At 40.8% G+C, this 22,620-nt stretch overlaps 4 protein-coding genes, 1 long non-coding RNA gene and 1 pseudogene across 6 annotated transcripts; 3 read left to right on the forward strand and 3 right to left on the reverse strand.

Annotated features, from left to right (window-relative positions):
- Positions 1 to 62: 62 nt before the first annotated feature.
- Positions 63 to 1,964, reverse strand: LOC135349269 (calcineurin subunit B type 1-like; annotated as a pseudogene).
- A 216-nt stretch (positions 1,965 to 2,180) lies between these two features.
- Positions 2,181 to 7,434, forward strand: LOC135349065 (uncharacterized). 2 transcript variants are annotated; one of them, XM_064547541.1, is made up of 12 exons: positions 2,181 to 2,539; positions 2,638 to 2,688; positions 2,735 to 3,310; positions 3,361 to 3,444; positions 3,489 to 3,802; positions 3,861 to 3,929; positions 3,982 to 4,209; positions 4,255 to 4,638; positions 4,691 to 6,157; positions 6,301 to 6,485; positions 6,836 to 7,025; positions 7,205 to 7,434. In XM_064547541.1, exons 5-12 carry the CDS (start codon positions 3,506 to 3,508, stop codon positions 7,430 to 7,432), a joined length of 3,048 nt encoding a protein of 1,015 aa, XP_064403611.1. In that variant the 5' UTR covers positions 2,181 to 2,539; positions 2,638 to 2,688; positions 2,735 to 3,310; positions 3,361 to 3,444; positions 3,489 to 3,505; the 3' UTR covers positions 7,433 to 7,434. The 2 variants fall into 2 exon arrangements, with proteins under 2 accessions (XP_064403611.1, XP_064403612.1); XM_064547542.1 differs by having other exon boundaries at positions 2,811 to 3,310.
- Positions 7,435 to 7,699: 265 nt separating this feature from the next.
- On the reverse strand, positions 7,700 to 9,232 carry LOC135349270 (calcineurin subunit B type 1-like). The gene is made up of 4 exons (XM_064547778.1): positions 9,181 to 9,232; positions 8,529 to 8,588; positions 8,075 to 8,259; positions 7,700 to 7,845 (listed from the first exon to the last, which is right to left on the reverse strand). The coding sequence occupies exons 1-4, from the start codon at positions 9,230 to 9,232 to the stop codon at positions 7,783 to 7,785; spliced, it is 360 nt and encodes a 119-aa protein (XP_064403848.1). The 3' UTR covers positions 7,700 to 7,782.
- Positions 9,233 to 9,771: 539 nt separating this feature from the next.
- Positions 9,772 to 15,272, forward strand: LOC135349063 (uncharacterized). Its single transcript, XM_064547539.1, has 12 exons — positions 9,772 to 10,109; positions 10,196 to 10,237; positions 10,297 to 10,872; positions 10,925 to 11,008; positions 11,063 to 11,376; positions 11,422 to 11,490; positions 11,542 to 11,769; positions 12,117 to 12,500; positions 12,559 to 14,028; positions 14,146 to 14,330; positions 14,675 to 14,864; positions 15,043 to 15,272. Exons 1-12 carry the CDS (start codon positions 9,803 to 9,805, stop codon positions 15,268 to 15,270), a joined length of 4,077 nt encoding a protein of 1,358 aa, XP_064403609.1. The 5' UTR covers positions 9,772 to 9,802; the 3' UTR covers positions 15,271 to 15,272.
- A 215-nt stretch (positions 15,273 to 15,487) lies between these two features.
- Positions 15,488 to 17,420, reverse strand: LOC135349271 (calcineurin subunit B type 1-like). The gene is made up of 4 exons (XM_064547779.1): positions 17,408 to 17,420; positions 16,396 to 16,455; positions 15,957 to 16,141; positions 15,488 to 15,699 (listed from the first exon to the last, which is right to left on the reverse strand). The coding sequence occupies exons 1-4, from the start codon at positions 17,418 to 17,420 to the stop codon at positions 15,637 to 15,639; spliced, it is 321 nt and encodes a 106-aa protein (XP_064403849.1). The 3' UTR covers positions 15,488 to 15,636.
- A 3,857-nt stretch (positions 17,421 to 21,277) lies between these two features.
- Positions 21,278 to 22,186, forward strand: LOC135349070 (uncharacterized). Its single transcript, XR_010398864.1, has 2 exons — positions 21,278 to 21,753; positions 21,898 to 22,186. It is a non-coding gene; the product is annotated as an uncharacterized LOC135349070 (long non-coding RNA).
- The last annotated feature ends 434 nt before the right edge of the window (positions 22,187 to 22,620 follow it).

Below are 22,620 nucleotides of genomic sequence, written 5' to 3' on the forward strand. Positions count from 1 at the left end.
TAGAAGAAAATTACACGAAGAATACATACAAAATACATGTATGTTTCATTCCACACAAATTATTGATATATTTTATATGGTGGGAAATGCACATTATAAAAACTGTGACTATATCTAACAATCGAGGTGAACATGATATATAGTTTATGTTCGTCAGTCGCTGCCTTGCTTGAAATCCAGTACCATTTTAGACGGGCCATCCATCGTGCCCACAACCTGCAGAGGACACAAAGGCAACAGTGAGCAATGCTAGAGTAATACACTAGGCACCAACCAAATATCTCTCCGCATATAAACGGCATCACAAAATAATAAATGCAGCGAGAAACATTTCTATAAACCACATTTCCCCTTTGAATTTGATAAGGGAACCATACAAACATCTAGGAAGACTCAAAGACCCACATGTACATGTACATGTATTCACTGAGTAACTCACATCACAGAATTCCTCGTATGAAATCTTGCCATCGCCATCTTTGTCGGAGTAGAGGATGGTCTTATCGACTATTTCTTGGAGTTGCTTCTCTGTTAAGTTGTTTCCTACCATCGTTTTTAGCACTTAGAACAGTTCACCGTTGCTGATGAACCCGTCCTGGTCAATGTCGTAGATACGGAAAGCAACTATAAAAAGAGAAGCAGAAACCACTGACACAATAGTTACTAAAATGAGGCTCAAAATACTAACTCAATATACAACTGAACCCTAGCTGGTATAGGAACTGAACCCTAGCTGGTATAGGAACTGAACCTAACGTAGGTTTTCCACGTGGTCTAAAGGTACATGTATACGGAACAATCCACAGACCTTGCTGGGTCCCCTAACAGTGGTAATAAAGAGTGAATTGTCTTATAAATTATTTAGCTAAGGTGCAATGGATTCTATAACATGCGTGTTTACACCACCTAACATAGAGAAAAAGTGATGGGCTTACACTTGAGCTTCTTGTCCCTGTCTCCCTCCACACTGAACTGTGAGACACCCTCTATGAACTCTGCACAAGGAGGGAAACACACAAATACTGAAACTGTATCCTGCTATACATGTGTACATACATGCACTGCTGGCTTTTACATGAAGTATTCGTAAGACTCCATAAGGTTTTTCCCCTATTATTAGGGTATTGTGATCACTCATGAATATTCATGAGTTTAATTCTGTCAGCTTTTTCTCTTTTGCAGGTTCAAAGAAGTCTGCTGTACTTATATTGTATGATTATTAACTCTATTGCTATTGTTTTGTGTAAGAATGCCATGATTATGAAGATGCATGAATGAGAAAAGTGGGCATCAAAACCGCAAGTATATAGACTATTTTTTGCGTCAATTTATAAGAGCAGTAAGTACTTTCAGCAAGCTTTATTGGTATCTATATGTAGCTAAGTACCTTCCAGAGGGCCAGACGAAGAGATATTCGTTGTAAAACTTCATACGGGCGAGTAAAAGCTAAGAGTAGACAGTAAGTATCTAAAAACACGTTTGATATTTCGATAAACAGGAGGCTACCTTCAACCAGATTGACTTTTTTCAAAATTTCTCTTCGTCTGGCCCTGCCCCTACCTTTCTTTAATCTCAACTGGTCGATTTGGTCGGTACTAACCACCTCTACACAAAATACCTGAGTAACTCTAATAGGCCTAGTTTACCACATTATTAGGATTGAAAATAGCGACAGTTCCTATAATTTATTGCCTATGTGCAATTACTTTACTCACCTCTGTACTCATTACTATAGCATGTACATCATCATTCCGCTCAGACACCTGGCTCAACTGCACTGTGTGTGTGTGTGCGTGTTGACATTATTTGTCAAATGATTTGACAAGTTTTTTAGTTTCAGTTTTGTGCACACACTAATCCTTGTGGTGTATGTATCAGTCAGTGGTTGTATTAAACACACAATAGAATAGAGCAAGTGGCAAGTACAATATTAAATCAGACCCCCACGTACCTCCTCCCACCATCACTGCACGGACACAGAACGAACGTCTTCATTATTTTGTTATGCTAACGACTTTCCTGAAGAGCTTAAGGATAACATAAGAGAGGTGTGAGAGGAACTTGAAGCATCACCATAGGCGCTAGACGTAGACAATAGCTATGTGATCATGATCACACACCCATTTACACATACACACCTCTAGCTGAGTTATTACACTTTCTGGATTGCAGAGAAACAAAGGTGTGGCTCGTTTTTGGGGGCGTGCCTGGTTTCTGCCTGTGGCAAACAACACAATGGCTGAAGGAATAAGTAAAGAAGTGAAGATCAAGGCAGCCTCCAAGGCTCTAACTAGACAACTGGTTAATCTCATTGGGGTAATGGACCCCTTCATGATGGCTGCCAACTTGTTCTCTGAAGAGATTATTGATCAATCAATTCTCGAGAAGGTCAGATTGCCAGGCACTAAAAGTGAGAAGGCTTTTGATGTCTTCACTGCTGTCTCTGGTGCTGTAAGAATTAACCCAGACTCCTTTACTACTTTTTGCAATATTCTCGACAATGAGCCAGTAACTAAAGATATTGCGAAGAATCTGAAAGGTAGGAAAGAGTTTGATCGATCGCTTATTATCATTTAGGCTTCTTGCTACTCATAATATATTATAGCTGATAATACTGTGTCTCTCTTTAATATTCAGATAGCTATCAAGCGAACATTCTGGAAATCCACAGAGCTCAACAAATTCCTAGTAAGTTCCGAATAAGGTATCACTTTAATGTCATCTCTCTCTTTAGCTTGCACATGTACTCTGTTACAAAAGTCATTCTTGGAAAAACTGAAAAAACTGCTCGATGGTTTGAAATTTTACAGCGGTGCCGATACGAAGAAGATGGAACAAAAGGGCCTCACAGAATACGTGACCTGCTTCATTCAAGCTGGCTGCTCTTCCACTGACCATTTGGACGAGCATCTCTTGGCTCTACACGAACAAGATAACCTGATTACTGATATTACCGTATATCATTGGGCAAAGCAACTGGCCTCAGAAAAATTCACTGAAATCGTTGCCATACCAACAAGTCCAATTAAAGTTGCTCCTGTTACAAAATCACGTCTTTTTTCAAAGCCTGTTGTGTATCATGCCAGTATTTGCTCACTAGCAGTCAACAAGACTGATGCTGGAGAGTACTAAAAGTTTTTCAAAGACAAGCGGTTTGTTCCTGGCCACTCGTTTAAAGAAATCTCCATCTCTTGGTCAAAACAGGATCGGTATCTCATAGCAACACAAGATGACTCTACCTACTACATTGCCTTTCAGAGTGAACCTAACCTCACAGAATGGCCCAAGAGATTTGCATCCTTTGAACATGGTAAATATATTTACAACATTGCCAATAGTTACTTAATGTTTTACCTATAGGAATCAGCATTCAAGCTGATAACTTTCCTATTGACTTCATCACAGAGCTTCTCAACAATGACACAAAAAGAGTTGTTCTTACAGGTACTACTAAACTACAATGTTGTGATTTTAAAGGTTCCTTTCAGGTTTTTCCTTTGGTGGGATGCTGGCTTGTTCAATAGCCGTTCAAGTGTGGCAGCGAGGGTACATACCAGCTCAGCTGCTTCAAGAAAACCTCGTGTGTATCACATTTGCCCAGCCACACCTCCCAGTGCCCCAACTAGCAGACCTGGCAAGAGACCGTCCTGAGATTACAAACACAATCCATGCCATCCACTTTGAAAAGGACATAGTTCCTCGCCTTCTGAAGGTTCTTGATCTACCATGTAGCACTTTGATTGAAGAGCGAGTAATAAAAGAACCTGGCCTTCAGATGAAAGTTAAAGAACTTCCCAAACCTGTAAGTCTGCTTTGTGTGTGTGTGTGTGTGTGTGTCAGCAACAATTTTTACTGCACAGGCTTTTCAAGACTTGTTGACGCAGAAGCTTCTTTCAGATGTAGGGCAACTCTCCTTTGAAAATGTCGAAGTGAGTTGTGAATATCATTGCAGCAAATATAATGAATATACTGTGCCGATAGGTACAATCTTCTTTCTCTGAACTTATGGAATTTCTAAGAAAGCTATTGGAACGGTTGTCTCAAAACGCTGGACTAAGCCAATCATTGACCTACTACCAGCTCTCCTACTCCACCGACCAGTCCTCCTGTCTTCAGTTCAGTGAGATGACAAAAGATCAATCAGCCATTCAATCCTCACATCTCAAAACTGAAGAATTGCTTCGTCTTACACCAGACGTCTTTAGAAAGGTTTGTTCATTGTGTACACTGTCCGTTTAAAATAATCCTGTACAGCATTCAATGGAGACCTATTGTGAGAAGCTTTTCCGTGGTTACTTGGATAAATCTCCTGAGTACAGAGTTCTACCCACAGGAAAGGCTCCAGCTTCTCTCAACATGAGACCGACTGTAAGTGGTGTCACTATTCACGAACACGGCTCAGAAGTTGCTTTGGTGGTGGAAGGTACTAATTTTTGGTTCTGCCATCATCTGTCTATCAGCGGAGTGAGTATTGCAACTCCAGCTTCTCAAATTTCTGGCTCATCAATCAAACTCAATTTTGACAAGGAAATCAAACCGACCTTGAGTGCTCTTTCTGACAATGAAGAAGTCAGTCTCAAAGTGTTCAATCACTTTATGAAGTCTCCAGTTACTGTAAATGTGAAGATCATTAAAAAAGTAAGTTGGTTATTGAAGCACTGTCAGTATAGAGTTTAATAATTTTCTTTAGGAATACCCGGTCAGCACAAGACAGCGACAGCTAGCACGGCTCACTCCCTCTCAGCTGATCGAGGTGACCTACCTCAGTGCTCTGCTTGAGAAGCATCCCTACATCTCTGGCCCTCAACCTCAGTCACACAAGGTGACCGTTATCAAGGATTTTCTCGACAAGGTAGTGAATGTTGTGCCTTTGGAAAGTGTGGGATATGCAATGGCACATGGAAATGACCATGTTGCGCTGCAATGTTTGAATGTGGTGGATGCCTTATTTGATGATTTGCCTTCTTCCTATTTAATGAATGATGGTTTTATTAAAGCAGCAAGAAGAGTTGGTAGCGGTATGTCAGTTGAAATTTATAATGAACTGATTGATCCGATTGTTGAAGGATATGATTCACAGAATGATAAATATTATGTTGAATATGCCTATAATAAAGAAGATAGGACACTTACAATTACAGCTGATTTTTCAGAGGAAATATTAACTCACACATACTCACTCGATGAGCTCGAAAAGAAATATAAGATAGTACCCAACATAGGTTTATCACAGCTAACTTATTTGAAAAATTTAGGTTCTCTACAAAGTAAACTATTTGTAAAAATGCGAAGGTCAGGCATAGTCAGCAGTGTCATATGTGGATTAAATATTAGTTCACTGTACGGTGCATCAAAAAAGAAACTGAAGTCACCCATTGAAACGCTGCGACTAGGAAAGGAAAAACTTGCTTCCCCATCCTCAGACAAATTGGCATCTTCTGTCTCTTCTTCTGTTACAGTAACTTCTGCCATGAACTTAGAATGTTTTGATAACTCTCTTATGCTGAAAACTGTGAATGATATTCGTCAAGAAGAGCTAGCGATATGTACTTCACTGCTTGCTGGATTTATGGAACAACATGAAATTGACATTCCATTGATGAAATCAGAGAAAGATCACTCGAAAGCATTGGAACTTTCAGCTAGAGCAAGTGTGGGTGTGTGGGCGTTATCAAGTCTTGATTTTGAGCATATTCAGCCGATTCTCAAGCAATGTCGTGGTGAACAGCTGCTCGTCAAGATCGAGGACTATATCAAAGGTATTGTTGAAGCCAAAGCAATGTCCCCTTCTCCAAACGACACCCAATATGCTGCCAAGCTTCAGTTCATTGTTCAAGGAGCAGAGAAAACAGTAACCTGCAACAGCCAGTACATCAGCTACTCCCTCGAACGACAACTTGCTGATATTTGTAGGGAAAGAAAAATCACTGAAGAAATTCCCTTGGAAAAATTACTTTCACTGTGGGAACAATTTTTCAAGAAGAACATTCTCTCCCTCGTGGCCAAATCTCATCGCCCGCTGATTGCTCGCTGGCTGAAGTGGGCTCTGATGGTTCACAACCTTCGTGAGGAGCTGGCCAAGTACACAGCCGTGGGGGTGGTAGGACTCGTAAACTCAGGGAAGTCACGACTCATCACCACACTCTTTGGAATACAGGTATGTTAACACTTTTAATTATGTGCTATGACTGTGGTTTTACTTCCATAGCTTTACTTGTCGTCGTTAGTCAGCCATAATTGTTTACATGTGTATTTTTCTGTTTCTATTTCGCTGATGATTGTTTCGATATACCTGTTTAGATTCCCTCTGGCACTACTGAGGAGAATCGGACGACTGTTCCATTCATGTACAACCTTGAGGACAAGGTGGATGGTCTGGATGTGGTGGACTTCCCTGGGGTGGACGACAGAGACGAGAGCATCTCTGGACTGGCTGATCTCCTCCTCACTCTGGCACAGATCATCATCTTTGTGGTGGACTACAGGTACGTACCTACCGTAGTCTATAAAGGCGCCACAAAAATTTTTGGGCGCACAAATAGAGCAGAAAAAAGTTTGGATGGCACTTCATTTAGAGTGACGGCCGAATTGAATTGGCAGATACAGCTTTAATTTTAGAGCCTAGACTGTTTAGTTAGCGCTAAAATTAGAGTGGCGCCTTTATTAGACTTTTTACAGTATAGTCATTTATAAACTTGTGCACACGCTTTAATTTGTGGTTTAAATCCATAGATCAAAGTAATTATTTGTCCCCAATGACCTTAGTGATTGTAGAGTGTATTTTACAGCAGTTGATTTTGGTCTGTCGTATTTATCTATATAATCATATCTACAGGAAAGTCCACACTGAGTCCAGTAAGAAGTGGTTGGATAGACTGCAGGTTGAGAAAGTGCCTGTGTTGGTGTGTCTCACCTTTGCAGATAAGCTCTATGCTGAACACATGAAAGATGGCGAATATCTTACTGATGAAAGCAAGTACCCTGACAAGATATCCACTAAGCACAAGCTTCAAGCAGAGCTGGCTGTGAGTTATGCAGCATACTGCACACTTGTGGTTCTCTTAAACTACCATAATCCGTTCCTATTGTTGTGATCAGCTTGTTCCCACTGGAAGACGCCTTATGTGCATTAGAAATTGAAATTGAATGCCATATTTTTAGCATATTTGTTTTCGTTTGTAACTGTGACCTGTAATTACTGCAGAGAATCAAAGAGAAACTGGAACTCCCATCCTCTCACCAAATTGAGTTCTGCTCGTTCAGTCAGGACAAAGATTCTATTCTGAATTGCAAGGAGGGTCGCCAGAGACTGAGGGACGTAGGAATCAGCACCCCCTCTGAGGTGGGCGATTGGCTGGTGGACACTTTCAAGAAGAGGTTTGGACAAGACGATCTGGCAGACAGGCTCAGAGATTTTGTACATTCTAGTTAGTACAGAGAGCAACTTTAACATTAACTGTGTGTGTGCATGTTTTGTTATTGTACATTCAATGTATTGTGTGGTAATAAGTTTATAGGTAAACAAAATTAATGTACTCTATAAATTACTGAGTTAGTGAGTATCCTATGATGTACTTTACCTATACCTAGATAATTATATATTTAGACAGTATAGGTTGTGTAGGTCTATACTGGTAGAAGAAAATTGCATAAAGTTACATGAAGAAATACATACAAAATACATGTATGTTTCATATATTTTATATGGTGGGAAATGCACATTATAAAAACTGTGACTAATATCTAACAATCGAGGTGAACGTGAAATATAGTTTATGTTCGTCAGTCGCTGCCTTGCTTGAAATCCAGTACCATTTTAGACGGGACATCCATCGTGCCCACAATCTGCAGAGGATACAAAGGCAACAGTGAGCAATGCTAGAAAATTATATTTAATATACTATATATATATAGGCACCAACCAAAAATATAATATCTCTCCGCATATAAACGGCATCACAAAATAATAGTACATGCACGAGAAACATTTCTATAAACCATACAAACATCTACATTGATTAACAGGAAGACTCAAAGACCTACATGTATAGAATGTATTCACTGAGTAACTCACATCACAGAATTCCTCGTATGAAATTTTACCATCGCCGTCTTTGTCGGAGTAGAGGATGGTCTTATCAACTATTTCTTGGAGTTGCTTCTCTGTTAAGTTGTTTCCTACCATCGTCTTTAGCACTTGGAACAGTTCACCATTGCTGATGAACCCGTCCTGGTCAATGTCGTAGATACGGAAAGCAACTGTAAGAGAGAAGCAGAAACCTCTGACACAATAGTTACTAAAATGAGGCTCAAAATACTAACTCAATATACAACTGAACCCTAGCTGGTATAGGAACCGAACCTAACGTAGGTTTTCCACGTGGCCTAAAGGTACATGTATATAGAATAAGTCCCCTAACAGTGGTAATAAAGTGTGAATTGTCTTATAATTATTTAACTAAGGTGCAATAGATTCTCTAACATGCGTGTTTACACCACCTAACACAGAGTAAGAGTGATGGACTTACACTTGAGCTTCTTGTCCCTGTCTCCCTCCACACTGAACTGTGAGACACCCTCTATGAACTCTGCACAAGGAGGGAAATACTGAAACTGATGTGTACATACATGCACTGCTGGCTTTTACATGAAGTATTCACAAGACTCTATAAGGTTTCCTCTATTGTCAAGGAACTCAACTGGTCGATTTGGTCGGTACTAACCACCTCTAGACAAAATACATGAGCAACTCTTAGGCCTAGTTTACCACTAGTCTCGTGAGCAGACTTGACACACACTTGAAAAAAAACATTACAATACTTGTACAGTGTTTCACCCAGGCTCCAAGTTCCCTCTAGGACAAGTCTGCTCGCGAGACTAGTTTACCACATACATGTATTCCAGGATTGAAAATAGCGACAGTTCCTATAATTTAATGCCTATATGCAAATACTGTACTCACCTCTGTACTCATTGCTATAGCATGTACATCATTATTCCGCTCAGACACCTGGCTCAACTGTGTGTGTGTGTGTGTGTGCGGCGTGGTGACATTTGACAGTTTCAGTTTTGTGTACACACTAATCCTTGTGGTGTCTGTATCAGTCAGTGGTTGTATTAACACACAATAGAATAGAGCAAGTGGCAAGTACAATATTAAATCAGACCCCCACCTCCCACCGGCACCATCACCGGCACCGGACACAGAACAAACCTTTCCCTCTAACGTCATCATTTGTTATGCTAACGACTTTCTTGAAGAGAGGGTACTTAAGGATCACATAAGAGAGGTGTGAGAGGAACTTGGAGCTCCACCATAGGCGCTAGGCATGCACAGTCAGTACTGGTGAAGAAACTTGACAAAAGGGGTCCAGATAGTCTCTCGGGCCATACTGGTAGATCTACTGCACATGCGCAAAGCGCAGTGTACCGTATAGCGGGTATATTTCGAGGGTATAAATGTTCGCGGTTTTCGCGGATTGAGCCTAAACCGCGAAAATTTATACCCACAAAAATTTATATCTTTATTGAATAGTAGGCGTGTTCAGTATTATTGACCACACCTATCGACAATAAGAGGTACATGTACCTCACCGTTATAGGCTAGGCCTGGATTCGAGGCTAACGGTGTGGTGGTACAGCTGCATGTTGATGTGCGCATGCGCCAAAAGGCTGGGAACTCAGACCACAAAAATAAAATCCGCGAAATCCTTTGTAATGGTCCATCCGCGAAAATTTATACCCTCGAAATATACCCGCTATACGGTATGTTGGGGGCGTGGTGTTTTGCTGGAGTGAAGCAATGGCTGAAGGAATAAGCAAAGAAGTAAAGATCAAGGCAGCCTCGAAGGCTCTAACCAACCAACTGGTTAATCTCATTGGAGTAATTGATCCATTAATGATGGCAGCTAATTTGATTTCTAAAGAGATCATTGATCGATCAATTCTTGAGAGAGTGATGTTGCCAATTTCCACTAAGAACGAGAAGGCGTGTGATGTCCTAACTGCTGTCTCTGATGCTGTGATGATTAACCCAGACTATTTTGCCACTTTTTGCGATATCCTCGACAATGAGCCAGTAACTAAAGATATTGCAAAGATTCTGAAAGGTGGGCGCAAGCATTGTTTACATTAATTGTACGATTTCATAAAATGGCTTGTTTTGAGCTTGCGTTTGTTTATTCTTATATATCAGAAAAATATCAGGAAGAGCTTCGTGCAACTCAGAAAATTTCGTGTGAGTTGCCATTTTGTGTCTTTGACACTAATATAATGTTGACTTGACCCTCTCTTTAGCTTGCACATGTACTGTGCTACAAAAGTCATTCTTGGACAAGCTGATGAAATTTCTAGATGCTTTGAAATTGTACAGCTTTGCTGATCAGAAGAAAATGGAGCAAACAGCTCTTAGTGAGTATATAACCTGCTTCATTCAAGCTGGCTGCTCTTCCACTGAGCATTTGGACGAGCATCTCTTGGCTCTACACGAACAAGATAACCTGATTACCGATGTCTCCGTATACCATTGGGCAAAGCAACTGGCCGCAAAAAAATTCACCGAAATCGTTGCCATACCAACAAGTCCAATTAAAGTTGCTCCTGTCCCAAAATCACGTCTGTTTTCAAAGCCTGTTGTGTATCATGCCAGTATTTGCTCACTAGCAGTCAACAAGACTGATGCCGGGGAATACCAAAAGTTCTTCAAAGACAAGCGTTTTGTTCCTGGCCACTCGTTTAAAGAAGTCTCCATCTCTCGGTCAAAACAGGATCGGTATCTCATAGCAACACAAGATGACTCTACCTACTACATTGCCTTTCAGAGTGAGCCAAATATCGCAGAATGGCCCAAGAAATGTGCATCCTTCGAACATGGTTGGTTTGTTTCTACAACATTGCCAATAGTTACTTAATGTTTTACCTGTAGGAATCAGCATTCAAGCTGATAACTTTCCAGTTGACTTCATCACAGAGCTTCTCAACAATGACACAAAAAGAGTTGTTCTCACAGGTGCTACTAATTTGTCCCAACTACAGTGTTGTGTTTTTAAAGGTTCCTTTTCAGGTTTTTCTTTTGGTGGGATGCTGGCTTGCTCAATAGCCGTTCAAGTGTGGCAGCGAGGGTACATACCAGCTCAGCTGCTTCAAGAGAACCTTGTGTGTATCACCTTTGCCCAACCCCACCTCTCAGTGCCCCAACTAGCAGACCTGGCGAGAGACCGTCCTGAGATTGCCAGCACAATCCATGCCATTTACTTTGAGGAGGACATAGTTCCTCGCCTTCTGAGAGTTCTTGACCTACCATGTAGCACTCTGATTGAAGAAGGAGTAACAAGAGAACCTGGCCTTCAGATGAAAGTTAAAGAACTGCCCAAATCAGTAAGTGTGTTGCTGGTGTAATCAATGATCTAATTTTCTATACAGGCTTTTCAAGACCCTTTGACACAGAAACTTCTCTCAGACATAGGGCAGCTCTCATTTGAAAGCTCAGAAGTAATCAATGAATTCCATTGCACCATTATTGATAGTGTGTATTTTACTTAGGTACAATCCTCTTTTTCCGAGTTTGTGGAATTCCTAAGGAGGATATTGGAAGGGTTTTCTCGAAACGCTGGACTAAGCCAATCATTGACCTACTACCAGCTCTCCTACTCCACCGACCAGTCCTCTTGTCTTCAGTTCAGTGAGATGACAAAAGATCAATCAGCCATTCAATCTTCACATCTAAAAACTGATGAATTGCTACGTCTCACACCAAAGGTCTTTAAAAAGGTGTGTTCTTAATTTACAGAGTGTGAGCCTATAATTATTTACCCTGTGCGTGTGCAGCAGGGGTAGAGTGAGATCAGTGTGTGTGTCGGTTTGTGTGTGGGCACAGACATGAGTTGTTTAGAGCAAACTAGACACTTTCATGGACTGCTTTAACTGAAAAATAATAGGCTGGTTGAAACTTGTAGGCGATCTTCAAAGCTAACAAAAAACACTGTTTTCTAATCGTTGTTTTATAGATTTTCGCGATTCACCCCATTATATTAATGTCATTACGGTAAAAAATTATCGTATCCGTTTTGCCGCTGTGCAATGAAGCTGAACGCATGCATCTTGTTAAATCTGTACAGCATTCCATGGTGACTTATTGTGAGAAACTTTTCCGTGGCTACTTGGACAAAACTCCGGAGTACAGAATTCCCTCCGAAGGAAAGGCTCCAGCTTCTCTCAACATGAGACCGACTGTAAGTGGTGTCACTATTCACGAACACGGCTCAGAAGTTGCTTTGGTGGTGGAAGGTACTGACTTTTGGTTCTGCCGTTGTCTGTCTATCAGAGGAGAGAGTATTGCAACTCCAGCTTCTAAAATCTCTGGTACGTCAATCAAGCTCAACTTTGACAAAGAAAGCAAGCCGACATTGAGTGCTCTTTCTGACAATGAAGAAGTCAGTCTCAAAATGTTCAATCACTTCATGAAGTCTTCAGTTACTGTTACTGTGAAGGTCGTAAAAAAAGTATGTTGGTTGTTAAATTACTAGTGTGATGAGATTTAAAACCGTTTTCTGTTTTCAGGAATACCCAGTTAGCACAAGACAGCGACAGCTAGCTCGGCTCACTCCCTCTCAGCTGATCGAGGTGACCTACCTTAGTGCTCTGCTTGAGAAGCATCCCTACACTGGCCCCCAACCTCAGTCCCACAAGGTGACCGTTATCAAGGTATTTCTTGACAAGGTAGTGAATGTTGTGCCTTTGGAAAGCATGGGATACGCAATTGCACATGGAAACGATCATGTTGCGCTGCAATGTGTCAATGTGTTGGATGCTTTAGTTGATGATTTGCCTTCCTCCTATTTAATGGATGATGGTTTTCATAAAGCATCAAAGAGAGTTGGCAGTGGTGTGCCTGTTGAAATTGTTGATGAACTGGTTAAGCAAGTTATAGACAGAAGGCTTTTACAAGGTCAGTTGGTGTACAGCATGGAAACTTCCTTCAACAAGGAAGAAAATACTCTGGCATATATAATGCATTTACCTGACAAGAAAATCTTAACTCGGACATACTCACTCGATGAGTTCAAAGATAAGTATAAGGTATCACCCAACATTGATTTATTACAGCTATCTCGTGTGAAAAACATAAATTGGCTACAAAGTAAATTATTTGAAAAAGCTCATAAGTCAAGCACAGTCAAAAGTGTCATATGTGGATTGAATATTAGCTCGCTGTATGGTGTATCGAATGAACAACTCAAGTCACCCATTGAAACCCTCCATATTGGGAAGGAAAAGCTTGCTTCCACATCAGGATTTACCTCAGACAAATTAACATCCTCTGTCTCGTCAGTAAATTCTCCCATGAAGTTAGATTGTCTTGATAACTCTTTCATGTTGAAAACTGTGAACGATATTCGTCACCAAGACCTAGCAATATGTACTTCACTTCTTGCTGGATTCATGGAGCAACACGAAATTAACATTCCATTAATGAAATCAGAGAAAGATCACTCGAAAGTATTGCATCTTTCAGCTAGAGCAAGTGTGGGTGTTTGGGCATTATCAAGTCTTGATTTTGAGCATATTCAGCCGATTCTCAAGCAATGTCGTGGTGAACAACTGCTCGTCAAGATTGAGGACTATATCAAGGGTATTGTTGAAGCCAAAGCAATGTCACCTTCTCCAGATGATACCCAATACGCTGCCAAACTTCAGTTCATTGTTCAAGGAGCAAAGAAAACAGTAACCTGCAACAGCCAATACATCAGCTACTCTCTTGAGCGACAACTTGCCGATATTTGTAGTGAAAGGAAAATCACTGAAGAAATACCCTTGGAAAAATTAGTTTTACAGTGGGAACAACTTTTTGAGAAGAACATTCTCTCCCTTGTGGCCAAATCTCATCGCCCGCTGATTGCTCGCTGGCTGAAGTGGGCTCTGATGGTCCACAATCTTCGTGAGGAGCTGGCCAAGTACACAGCCGTGGGGGTGGTGGGACTCGTAAACTCAGGGAAATCACGACTCATCACCACACTCTTTGGAATACAGGTATGTTGAAACGTTTCATTATGTGCTACTGCTGTGGTTTTACTTTCATAAATAGCATGTATAATTACATTATAGTATTCTATTTTCGCTGATGATTGTTTTGATATACCTATTTAGATTCCCTCTGGCACTACTGAGGAGAATAGGACGACTGTTCCATTCATGTACAACCTTGAGGACAAGGTGGATGGTCTGGACGTGGTGGACTTCCCTGGGGTGGACGACAGAGACGAGAGCATCTCTGGACTGGCTGACCTCCTCCTCACACTGGCACAGATCATCATCTTTGTGGTGGACTACAGGTACCTACCGTAGTCTATAAAGGCGCCACAAAAAATGTTTGGGCGCACAAATAGAGCGGGAAAAAGTATGGATGGCACTTCATTTAGAGTGACGGCCGAATTGAACATGTAGATGCAGCTTCAATTTTAGAGCCTAGACTGTTCAGTTAGCGCTAAAATTAGAGTGACGCCTTTATTAGACATTATTAAATAGTCATTATAAACTTGTGCACACGCTTTAATTTGTGGTTTAAATCCATAGATCAAAGTAATTATTTGTCCCCAATGACCTTAGTGATTGTAGAGTGTATTTTACAGCAGTTGATTTTGGTCTGTCGTATTTATCTATATAATTATATCTGCAGGAAAGTCCACACTGAGTCCAGTAAGAAGTGGTTGGATAGACTGCAGGTTGAGAAGGTTCCTGTGCTGGTGTGTCTCACCTTTGCAGACAAGCTCTATGCTGAGCAAATGAAAGATGGTGAACACCTTACTGATGAAAGCAAGTACCCTGACAAGATATCTACTAAGCACAAGCTTCAAGCTGAGCTGGCTGTGAGTTATGCACGATACTGCACACTTTGGTTCTCTTAAACTACCATAGTCCGTTCCTATTGTTGTGATCAGCTTGTTCCCACTGGAAGACACTTTATGTGCATTAGAAATTGAAATTGAATGCCATATTTTTAGCATATTTGTTTTCATTTGTAAGTGTGGCCTGTAATTACTGCAGAGAATCAAAGAGAAACTGGAACTCCCATCCTCTCACCAAATTGAGTTCTGCTCGTTCAGTCAGGACAAAGATTCTATTCTGAATTGCAAGGAAGGTCGCCGGAGACTGAGGGACGTGGGAATCAGCACCCCCTCTGAGGTGGGCGATTGGCTGGTGGACACTTTCAAGAAGAGGTTTGGACAAGACGATCTGGCAGACAGGCTCAGAGATTTTGTACATTCTAGTTAGTACAGAGAGCAACTTTAACATTAACTGTGTGTACGTGTGTGTGTGTTTTGATATAATTAACATTATGGTACGTATTGTGTGGTAATAAATTTATAGTCTGTTTTAAACAAAATTAATGTACTCTATAAATTACTGAGCATCCTAGCTATTTACCTACCTAGATAATTATATATTTAGACAGTATGTTGTGTAGGCCTACTGGTAGAAGAAAATTGCATGAAGTTGAATGAAGAAATACATACAAAATACATGTATGTTTCATTCTACACAAATTATTGATATATTTTATATGGTGGGAAATGCACATTATAAAAACTGTGACTATATCTAACAATCGAGGTGAACGTGAAATATAGTTTATGTTCGTCAGTCGCTGCCTTGCTTGAAATCCAGTACCATTTTAGACGGGACATCCATCGTGCCCACAACCTGCAGAGGACACAAAGGCAACAGTGAGCAATGCTAGAAATTTTATGTAATACACTAGGCACCAACCAAAAATATAATATCTCCGCATATAAACGGCATCACAAAATAATAGTACATGCACGAGAAACATTTCTATACCACATTTCCCCTTTGAATTTGATAAGGGAACCATACAAACATCTATAGCGATACATTGACAGGAAGACTCAAAGACCTATACATGTACATGTATAGAATGTATTCACTGAGTAACTCACATCACAAAATTCCTCGTATGAGATTTTACCATCGCCATCTTTGTCGGAGTAGAGGATGGTCTTATCGACTATTTCTTGGAGTTGCTTCTCTGCTAAGTTGTTTCCTACCATCGTTTTTAGCACTTGGAACAGTTCACCGTTGCTGATGAACCCGTCCTGGTCAATGTCGTAGATACGGAAAGCAACTATAAAAGAGAAGCAGAAACCACTGACACAATAGTTACTAAAATGAGGCTCAAAATACTAACTCAATATACAACTGAACCCTAGCTGGTATAGGAACCGAACCTAACGCATGTATATGGAATAATCCACAGACCTTGCTGGGTCCCCTAACAGTGGTAATAAAGAGTGAATTGTCTTATAAATTATTTAGCTAAGGTACTCTATAACATGCGTGTTTACACTACCTAACACAGAGTAAGAGTGATGGACTTACACTTGAGCTTCTTGTCCCTGTCTCCCTCCACACTGAACTGTGAGACACCCTCTATGAACTCTGCACAAGGAGGGAAACACACAAATACTGAAACTGTATCCTGCTATACATGTGTACATACATGCACTGCTGGCTTTTACATGAAGTATTCTCATAAGACTCCATAAGGTTTCCCCTAGGGTATTGTGATCACTCATGAATATTCATGAGTTTAATTCTGTCAGCTTTTTCTCTTTTGCAGGTTCAAAGAAGTCTGCTGTACTTATATTGTACGATTATCAACTCTATTGCTATTGTTTTGTGTAAGAATGCCATGATTATGAAGATGCATGAATGAGAAAAGTGGGCATCAAAACCGCAAGTATATAGACTATTTTTTGCGTCAATTTATAAGAGCAGTAAGTACTTTCAGCAAGCTTTATTGGTATCTATATGTAGCTAAGTACCTTCCAGAGGGCCAGACGAAGAGATACTCGTTGTAAAACTTCATATGGGCGAGTAAAAGCTAAGAGTAGACAGTAAGTATCTAAAAACATGCTTGATATTTCGATAAACAGGAGGCTACCTCCAACCAGATTGACTTTTTTCAAAATTTCTCTTCGTCTGGCCCTGCCCCTACCTTTCTTTAATCTCAACTGGTCGATTTGGTCGGTACTAACCACCTCTACACAAAATACCTGAGTAACTCTAATAGGCCTAGTTTACCACATTATTAGGATTGAAAATAGCGACAGTTCCTATAATTTATTGCCTATGTGCAATTACTTTACTCACCTCTGTACTCATTGCTATAGCATGTACATCATCATTCCGCTCAGACACCTGGCTCAACTGCACTGTGTGTGTGTGTGTGCGTGTTGACATTATTTGTCAAATGATTTGACAAGTTTTTTAGTTTCAGTTTTGTGCACACACTAATCCTTGTGGTGTCTGTATCAGTCAGTGGTTGTATTAAACACACAATAGAATAGAGCAAGTGGCAAGTACAATATTAAATCAGACCCCCACGTACCTCCTCCCACCATCACTGCACCGGACACAGAACGAACGTCTTCATTATTTTGTTATGCTAACGACTTTCCTGAAGAGCTTAAGGATCACATAAGAGAGGTGTGAGAGGAACTTGAAGCATCACCATAGGCGCTAGACGTAGACAATAGCTATGTGATCATGATCACACACCCTATTACAACTAACTAGCCATTAAAGACAGAAGGTTAGCCGAGGTCAGAGTTTACTAATTTCATTCAAGATGGGCGTGGCGTTATAATTTTTCTGCCAAGAAGCTGAGCATGCAGTTAATTATGGAGTATTTATGATTTCTCTAGTACCTAGAGGTATTGTAGCCTCGATCCCAGGCTGCATGCACTTTTCTCAAGGCCTATGAGGAGGCAAGGAGTATTGTAGCCATGCTTACGTAGGTATTCACTCAATTGTGTTGACAGGATTGTCTTCTTTCAAATCAGAGGCACGTACATACCTAGTTGGGCGGAGTCCAACCAACGCTGCGCTCTGGGTTGGGTATCACTACATGTAGCAGTTTTGTTCCACTGGTACTTGAGACAGAGTATGAATATTGTTTAATCTTAAGTGGCTGACAACCGCATGGCTCAGGGGTGCGATATAAAGAAATCAATGGATGGCTATTCTAGCTGCCTGGATCTAGCTATAGTTGTTTTGGAATTCAAGAAAGACCTCAGGCTTTTAGAGAAAGTAGAAGAATACTGTAACCTAGATTTAGTACAGGCAGAAATAAAATTTTTCATAATAGTTAGACATCTAGCACAAAGAGAGGTACAGCCAGCTATAAGACTACCCCAAGGCTTCTGGAGAAGCTTTTCGAAGACCAAAGAAGGCATACATATCACAGGTTTTGTCCAAACTAATGATCTAATCTTAGATTGGTAGCACAACAAAACTTAAAACAAAGACAAGTCCTTTTAATTAATTAATACAAAGATACTACTGTTCAAGCTTCATTCATAGATGCTTCTTTTCTAGTAGCCTAGATATCCAGCAGGAGCTGTTTCTGCATTCTCCAGAGAAATACAGCTAAAATACAGTGTCCCAGCTTGCCTTGTCAGCTAAATTGAGCTGTAAGGTTTCCCACTTGAACGCAGCAATCTGATTGGGCTGCAAATTTCTTGCAGTGGGAACAAAACTGCTACATGTACTGATACCCAACCATGAGCGCAGCGTTGGTTGGACTCCGCCCAACTAGTACATACCCTGGTTCTATTGAGGTGAGGCTTATTCACCTTTTTTAATGTTGTACTACTGTGGGGTACGCACGCATTCTTAGTTATAAATAGTTGATATGGTGATAGAACTCGTGCGCATCTTTGTTATGTCAGAACAATTTAATGTTAGTTGTAACTTTTTATTGCATGCAGAAACTCTATGATGATGGTGGAGTCAGTGGATCCCGTCGGACATTAATTAAACCCCCTCATCGACAGTTCACTGTTTCTATCACCACACACCCTGCATGTTTACTGAACATTTAATTATCTCTGTTATAAAACACGTACCCCCCCCACACACACACACATACCCCCCACACATAAATTATCTCTGTTATAATTTCAAATTTACCTTCACGAGAACAATTCTGTATTGTGTTGTGTTGCAGCTACTTGTATGAGAAATGATTCAGCACTGATACACGCACACATAGCATAGCAGTTATTTGCAGAGTCCTGAAAGGAAATTATAATAAGGAACTTCTTCTTTAGCTCAGTCATCATTAGCCACTTAGCCTCAGTACAACCAAGAGTTTATGATAGAGAGAGAGTATCGAACGTAGGCATACTGTGTATTAGCCTCGACCCCAGGCCGATCCGTCTCCAATTGAACGCTAGGTCGCCTACTAGGCCTGGTATTGATTGTATTTGGGCGTGATCTGGGTGTGGTTTTTTAATACATAAAAACAAATTGACTCGTGGTACAAAAAATGAATCCTCCAACAGTGGTCTTCAACAACAGCCTCTGGGGCAGTATACAGCAGGAAATACTTCCCAGAAGACACTTCTTTGGCAGTGGCAACCAAATCTTTGTCGATTCCTTTATTGCTACTGAGGATGGCAGCAGAAACACCTCTATTGTTTAGACTCCTGATCTGGGCAATCATGAGTCTCATGATGAGAGATACAAGGGGAGAGACAATTAACAAGAACAACACTTTTGTCAACAGGAGGAGCCTTGGTCCTACCTAGCTTGTAGTCCATTAAAAAGGGTAGCAACTGATATAGCAGAGAGACTTGCCATACCCCGTTGGGAACCAGATAAACACGTCCCTTCCCTCAAACAGGAGCTTGAGAGCCTGGGCCTGTTCTGCCATGAGAGTGAGGCCATCTTGCTTCAAACAAGACAACGCGTTGCATGCCATAGCTAGCTAGCTATAAATTGAGAACATGACACGGAGCTAAATTACTGTAACTTTTACGGGAGTAAAATGCCTCTACGTACACCTTTAGTATTACAGAAAAAAAGCAAAGAATCACTGCTTTTGTTTCCTGTTCCTGCCACGCCCAGATACAATCAATACCAGGCCGTATTTTTCAACTTCGTTCTATTAAAAAAAAATCGGCCTGGGACCAAGGCTAACTGTGTATCAGATGTATGCGGAGAGTAACGTGACTTCCTGTATCTGTCACAAGCTTGGAATTTGCACACTGACCAATCCAAGCGTGGGTGATGTAATCTATCAACCCATCCAAGTGTGGGTGATGTAATCTACTTTCTTGATAGATGACATCACCCACACTTGGATTGGTCAGTGTGCAAATTCCAAGCTTGTGACAGATACAGGAAGTCACGTTACTCTCCGCATACATCTGATACACAGTATGCCTACGTTCGATACTCTCTCTCTATCATAAACTCTTGGTACAACTGCACTAGCCCAGGGGCTGATCCAGGAAAAATGAAAGGGGGGGGCTAGTAGAGAGGGGCAAAGCCCCGTATGAGGGTGGCGGAGCCACCCAGGGGGTGGGTGTGGGAAATTTTTTGCTTTTTTCCAATTTGCTCACACTTTTACCTTTGAACTGTCATATTAATAAGTGAATACTGAATATGAAAAAGTTAATACAAAAAACTCGTTCTAATCAACAAAAGGATGTATACTGTAGATGTTACATCTACATTCATGCACTCTTGGTACATGAAAGAATCACAATGCCTACCCAGACTGCACAGAGAGTGAGAGGAGGTAAGGCTGCTTCCTTGCAACCAGCTAAAAAGTCTGAGATCTGCTCCATGTTGCAGCTGCTCAACAGTATGCACAATAGCCTCCTTCACAAGGCCTAGCGCCTAGGAAGAGAGGCCTGGGATATGATCGAGGCTACAAACATTGCACAAGGAGCTGACTCAGCAACAGCAATAGTTGACCTATGCACTTTTATATTAGTTCTAGCTTAGCTAGCTATATATAGCTAGTATGTCCAGCTAGCTAGCCTACATCCTTTATACTCTTAGTAGCTAGACTTGGCTGTTGTCTAGCATCTCTTAAGTCAGTGAGTCTACATGCAGATGCATAAGTAACAAGGTTGGTGGCAAAATTGTTGTAACCTCAGACTAGCAATACAGGTAGTTTTTTCAAAAGGGGGGGGCTTCAGCCCCTCAAAATCACCCCTGGATCCGCCCCTGACCAGTTGAACGTCGTCATTGGAATGCATTTTTAACGACTTCTTTGTCTTTCTTGCCTCAATCAAGACATACCAGCCACGTGAGCTTAACCGCGTGTCGTACCTCCTCTGTAGCCTCGTTCCCAGGCCTTACTTTTTCTTGCTGTTGTCACTGTTCATCCAAATGAAAGACATAGTGAGGCAGCAAAGAAAGAAATGGGCGTACAGTTAAGAAAAAGTAAGGCCTGGTTGGGTTGTTATAAAACAGGGAATGAGAAATGAGGAAATGAGAAATGAGGAAATGAGAAATGAGGAAATGAGGAAATGAGGAAATAAGAAATAGGAAATGAGGAAATGAAGAAATGAGAACGAGAAATGAGCTGTTAGGCAGAGCATATATCTATGGGCAGAGCAAGTCTGAAGACGAAGCTAACATCTACTGTGCTACAGGTACGTACCTCCTGGTGACAAGTCTCCTGGACCATACAGAACTTATGTTCCTCTGGTACACGGTGTGACACTCTCTACCTCTATCTACTTGTGTGCCATGTACGACTGGCATGGTTCAGACATCAGATCTACCTTCGTAACGGTACTTACATGTACTGTCCTACAGTCCCACAGTCTCAAACAATTTACCTATGCGTGGCTATACTGGCAATACATTCACTGATTTCACAATCCGGTGGGCAAGTGATAGTCAATGGACTGGACTCAATGTCAACATCTACATGTAAGTAACAGCAAAGAAACCTCCAAAACTGTTTGTCAAACCAAGCAAATTCTAATGATCTGCCAGTCCTGTCGTAAAGCTGCAGGAAGTAGTCTAATGACATTATAGTACACTGTACTGGTATCATATCCAATCTCGCTACAGGGTGAAGAAAGCAATTCCCATTACCATTCTCACAAGCAATGCCTAGTGAAAGCTGATGCTACCTTTAATGAAGAAAGCTCACTGTGCCATCTGAAGCGATGGTAAAATTTAATTCTTACAATGTGTCCGACAACCTGTACTGTGTGGAGGTGCCACTATAATTATATATTTGATAACTAAATACTTAGTCACCTACTAGCTTCTTGGCTGATATCAGTCATTACTTTTGTGCATCTATATAATAATTATTATTATAATAATGTCATAATTATTGTGATGAAAATTAATGCCATGGTGATGATCGTAACCATAAATATATTATTATTATTCTATTTCTTATTTCTTCATTTCCTCATTTCCTATTTCTTATTTCCTCATTTCCTCATTTCTTATTTCTCATTTCCTCATTTCTCATTCCCTGTTTTATAACAACCCGGCCTGGTTTGGGAAATCGCGTGATCCACAAGGATTTTTATGAACGTGGGCGATATGTAGCCCATAATCGTGACGTAAGGTATTCTCCCACGCATTCAGTTTTAATAAGACTGCACTGTACTGAGACAACCACCAAGCTGTGCTGCAAGTCAGATCAGAGAACCAGCGTGACCAGCTCTGATGGCAGTATAGCTACCTGCTATATGATAATGATGACTAAGCTATTCTTGATCTATACTATAGACACAAGAAAAGGTGATAGTCTGATAGAATCTGAACACACAATCT

Source organism: Halichondria panicea, chromosome 15 (genome assembly GCF_963675165.1).
Source record: "Halichondria panicea chromosome 15, odHalPani1.1, whole genome shotgun sequence".
Lineage (NCBI taxonomy): Eukaryota > Metazoa > Porifera > Demospongiae > Suberitida > Halichondriidae > Halichondria > Halichondria panicea.

Bases quoted from the DNA above. Each gene is read 5' to 3' on its own strand.
- LOC135349271 (XM_064547779.1), bottom strand. The intron at 16,142-16,395 runs GTAAGTCCATCA...TCTCTTTTATAG, and splicing joins CAGGGACAAGAAGCTCAAGT to TTGCTTTCCGTATCTACGAC. The intron at 15,700-15,956 runs GTGAGTTACTCA...TGTCCTCTGCAG, and splicing joins CATACGAGGAATTTTGTGAT to GTTGTGGGCACGATGGATGT.
- LOC135349065 (XM_064547541.1), top strand. From the start codon at position 3,506: ATGCTGGCTTGTTCAATAGCCGTTCAAGTGTGGCAGCGAGGGTACATA. The intron at 3,803-3,860 runs GTAAGTCTGCTT...TTTACTGCACAG, and splicing joins TTAAAGAACTTCCCAAACCT to GCTTTTCAAGACTTGTTGAC. The intron at 3,930-3,981 runs GTGAGTTGTGAA...CTGTGCCGATAG, and splicing joins TCTCCTTTGAAAATGTCGAA to GTACAATCTTCTTTCTCTGA.
- LOC135349270 (XM_064547778.1), bottom strand. From the start codon at position 9,232: ATGACGTTAGAGGGAAAGGTTTGTTCTGTGTCCGGTGCCGGTGATGGT. The intron at 8,589-9,180 runs GTGGGAGGTGGG...CTCCTTGTGCAG, and splicing joins CGGTGCCGGTGATGGTGCCG to AGTTCATAGAGGGTGTCTCA. The intron at 7,846-8,074 runs GTGAGTTACTCA...TATCCTCTGCAG, and splicing joins CATACGAGGAATTCTGTGAT to ATTGTGGGCACGATGGATGT.
- LOC135349063 (XM_064547539.1), top strand. From the start codon at position 9,803: ATGGCTGAAGGAATAAGCAAAGAAGTAAAGATCAAGGCAGCCTCGAAG. The intron at 11,770-12,116 runs GTGTGTTCTTAA...AAATCTGTACAG, and splicing joins CACCAAAGGTCTTTAAAAAG to CATTCCATGGTGACTTATTG. The intron at 12,501-12,558 runs GTATGTTGGTTG...TTCTGTTTTCAG, and splicing joins CTGTGAAGGTCGTAAAAAAA to GAATACCCAGTTAGCACAAG.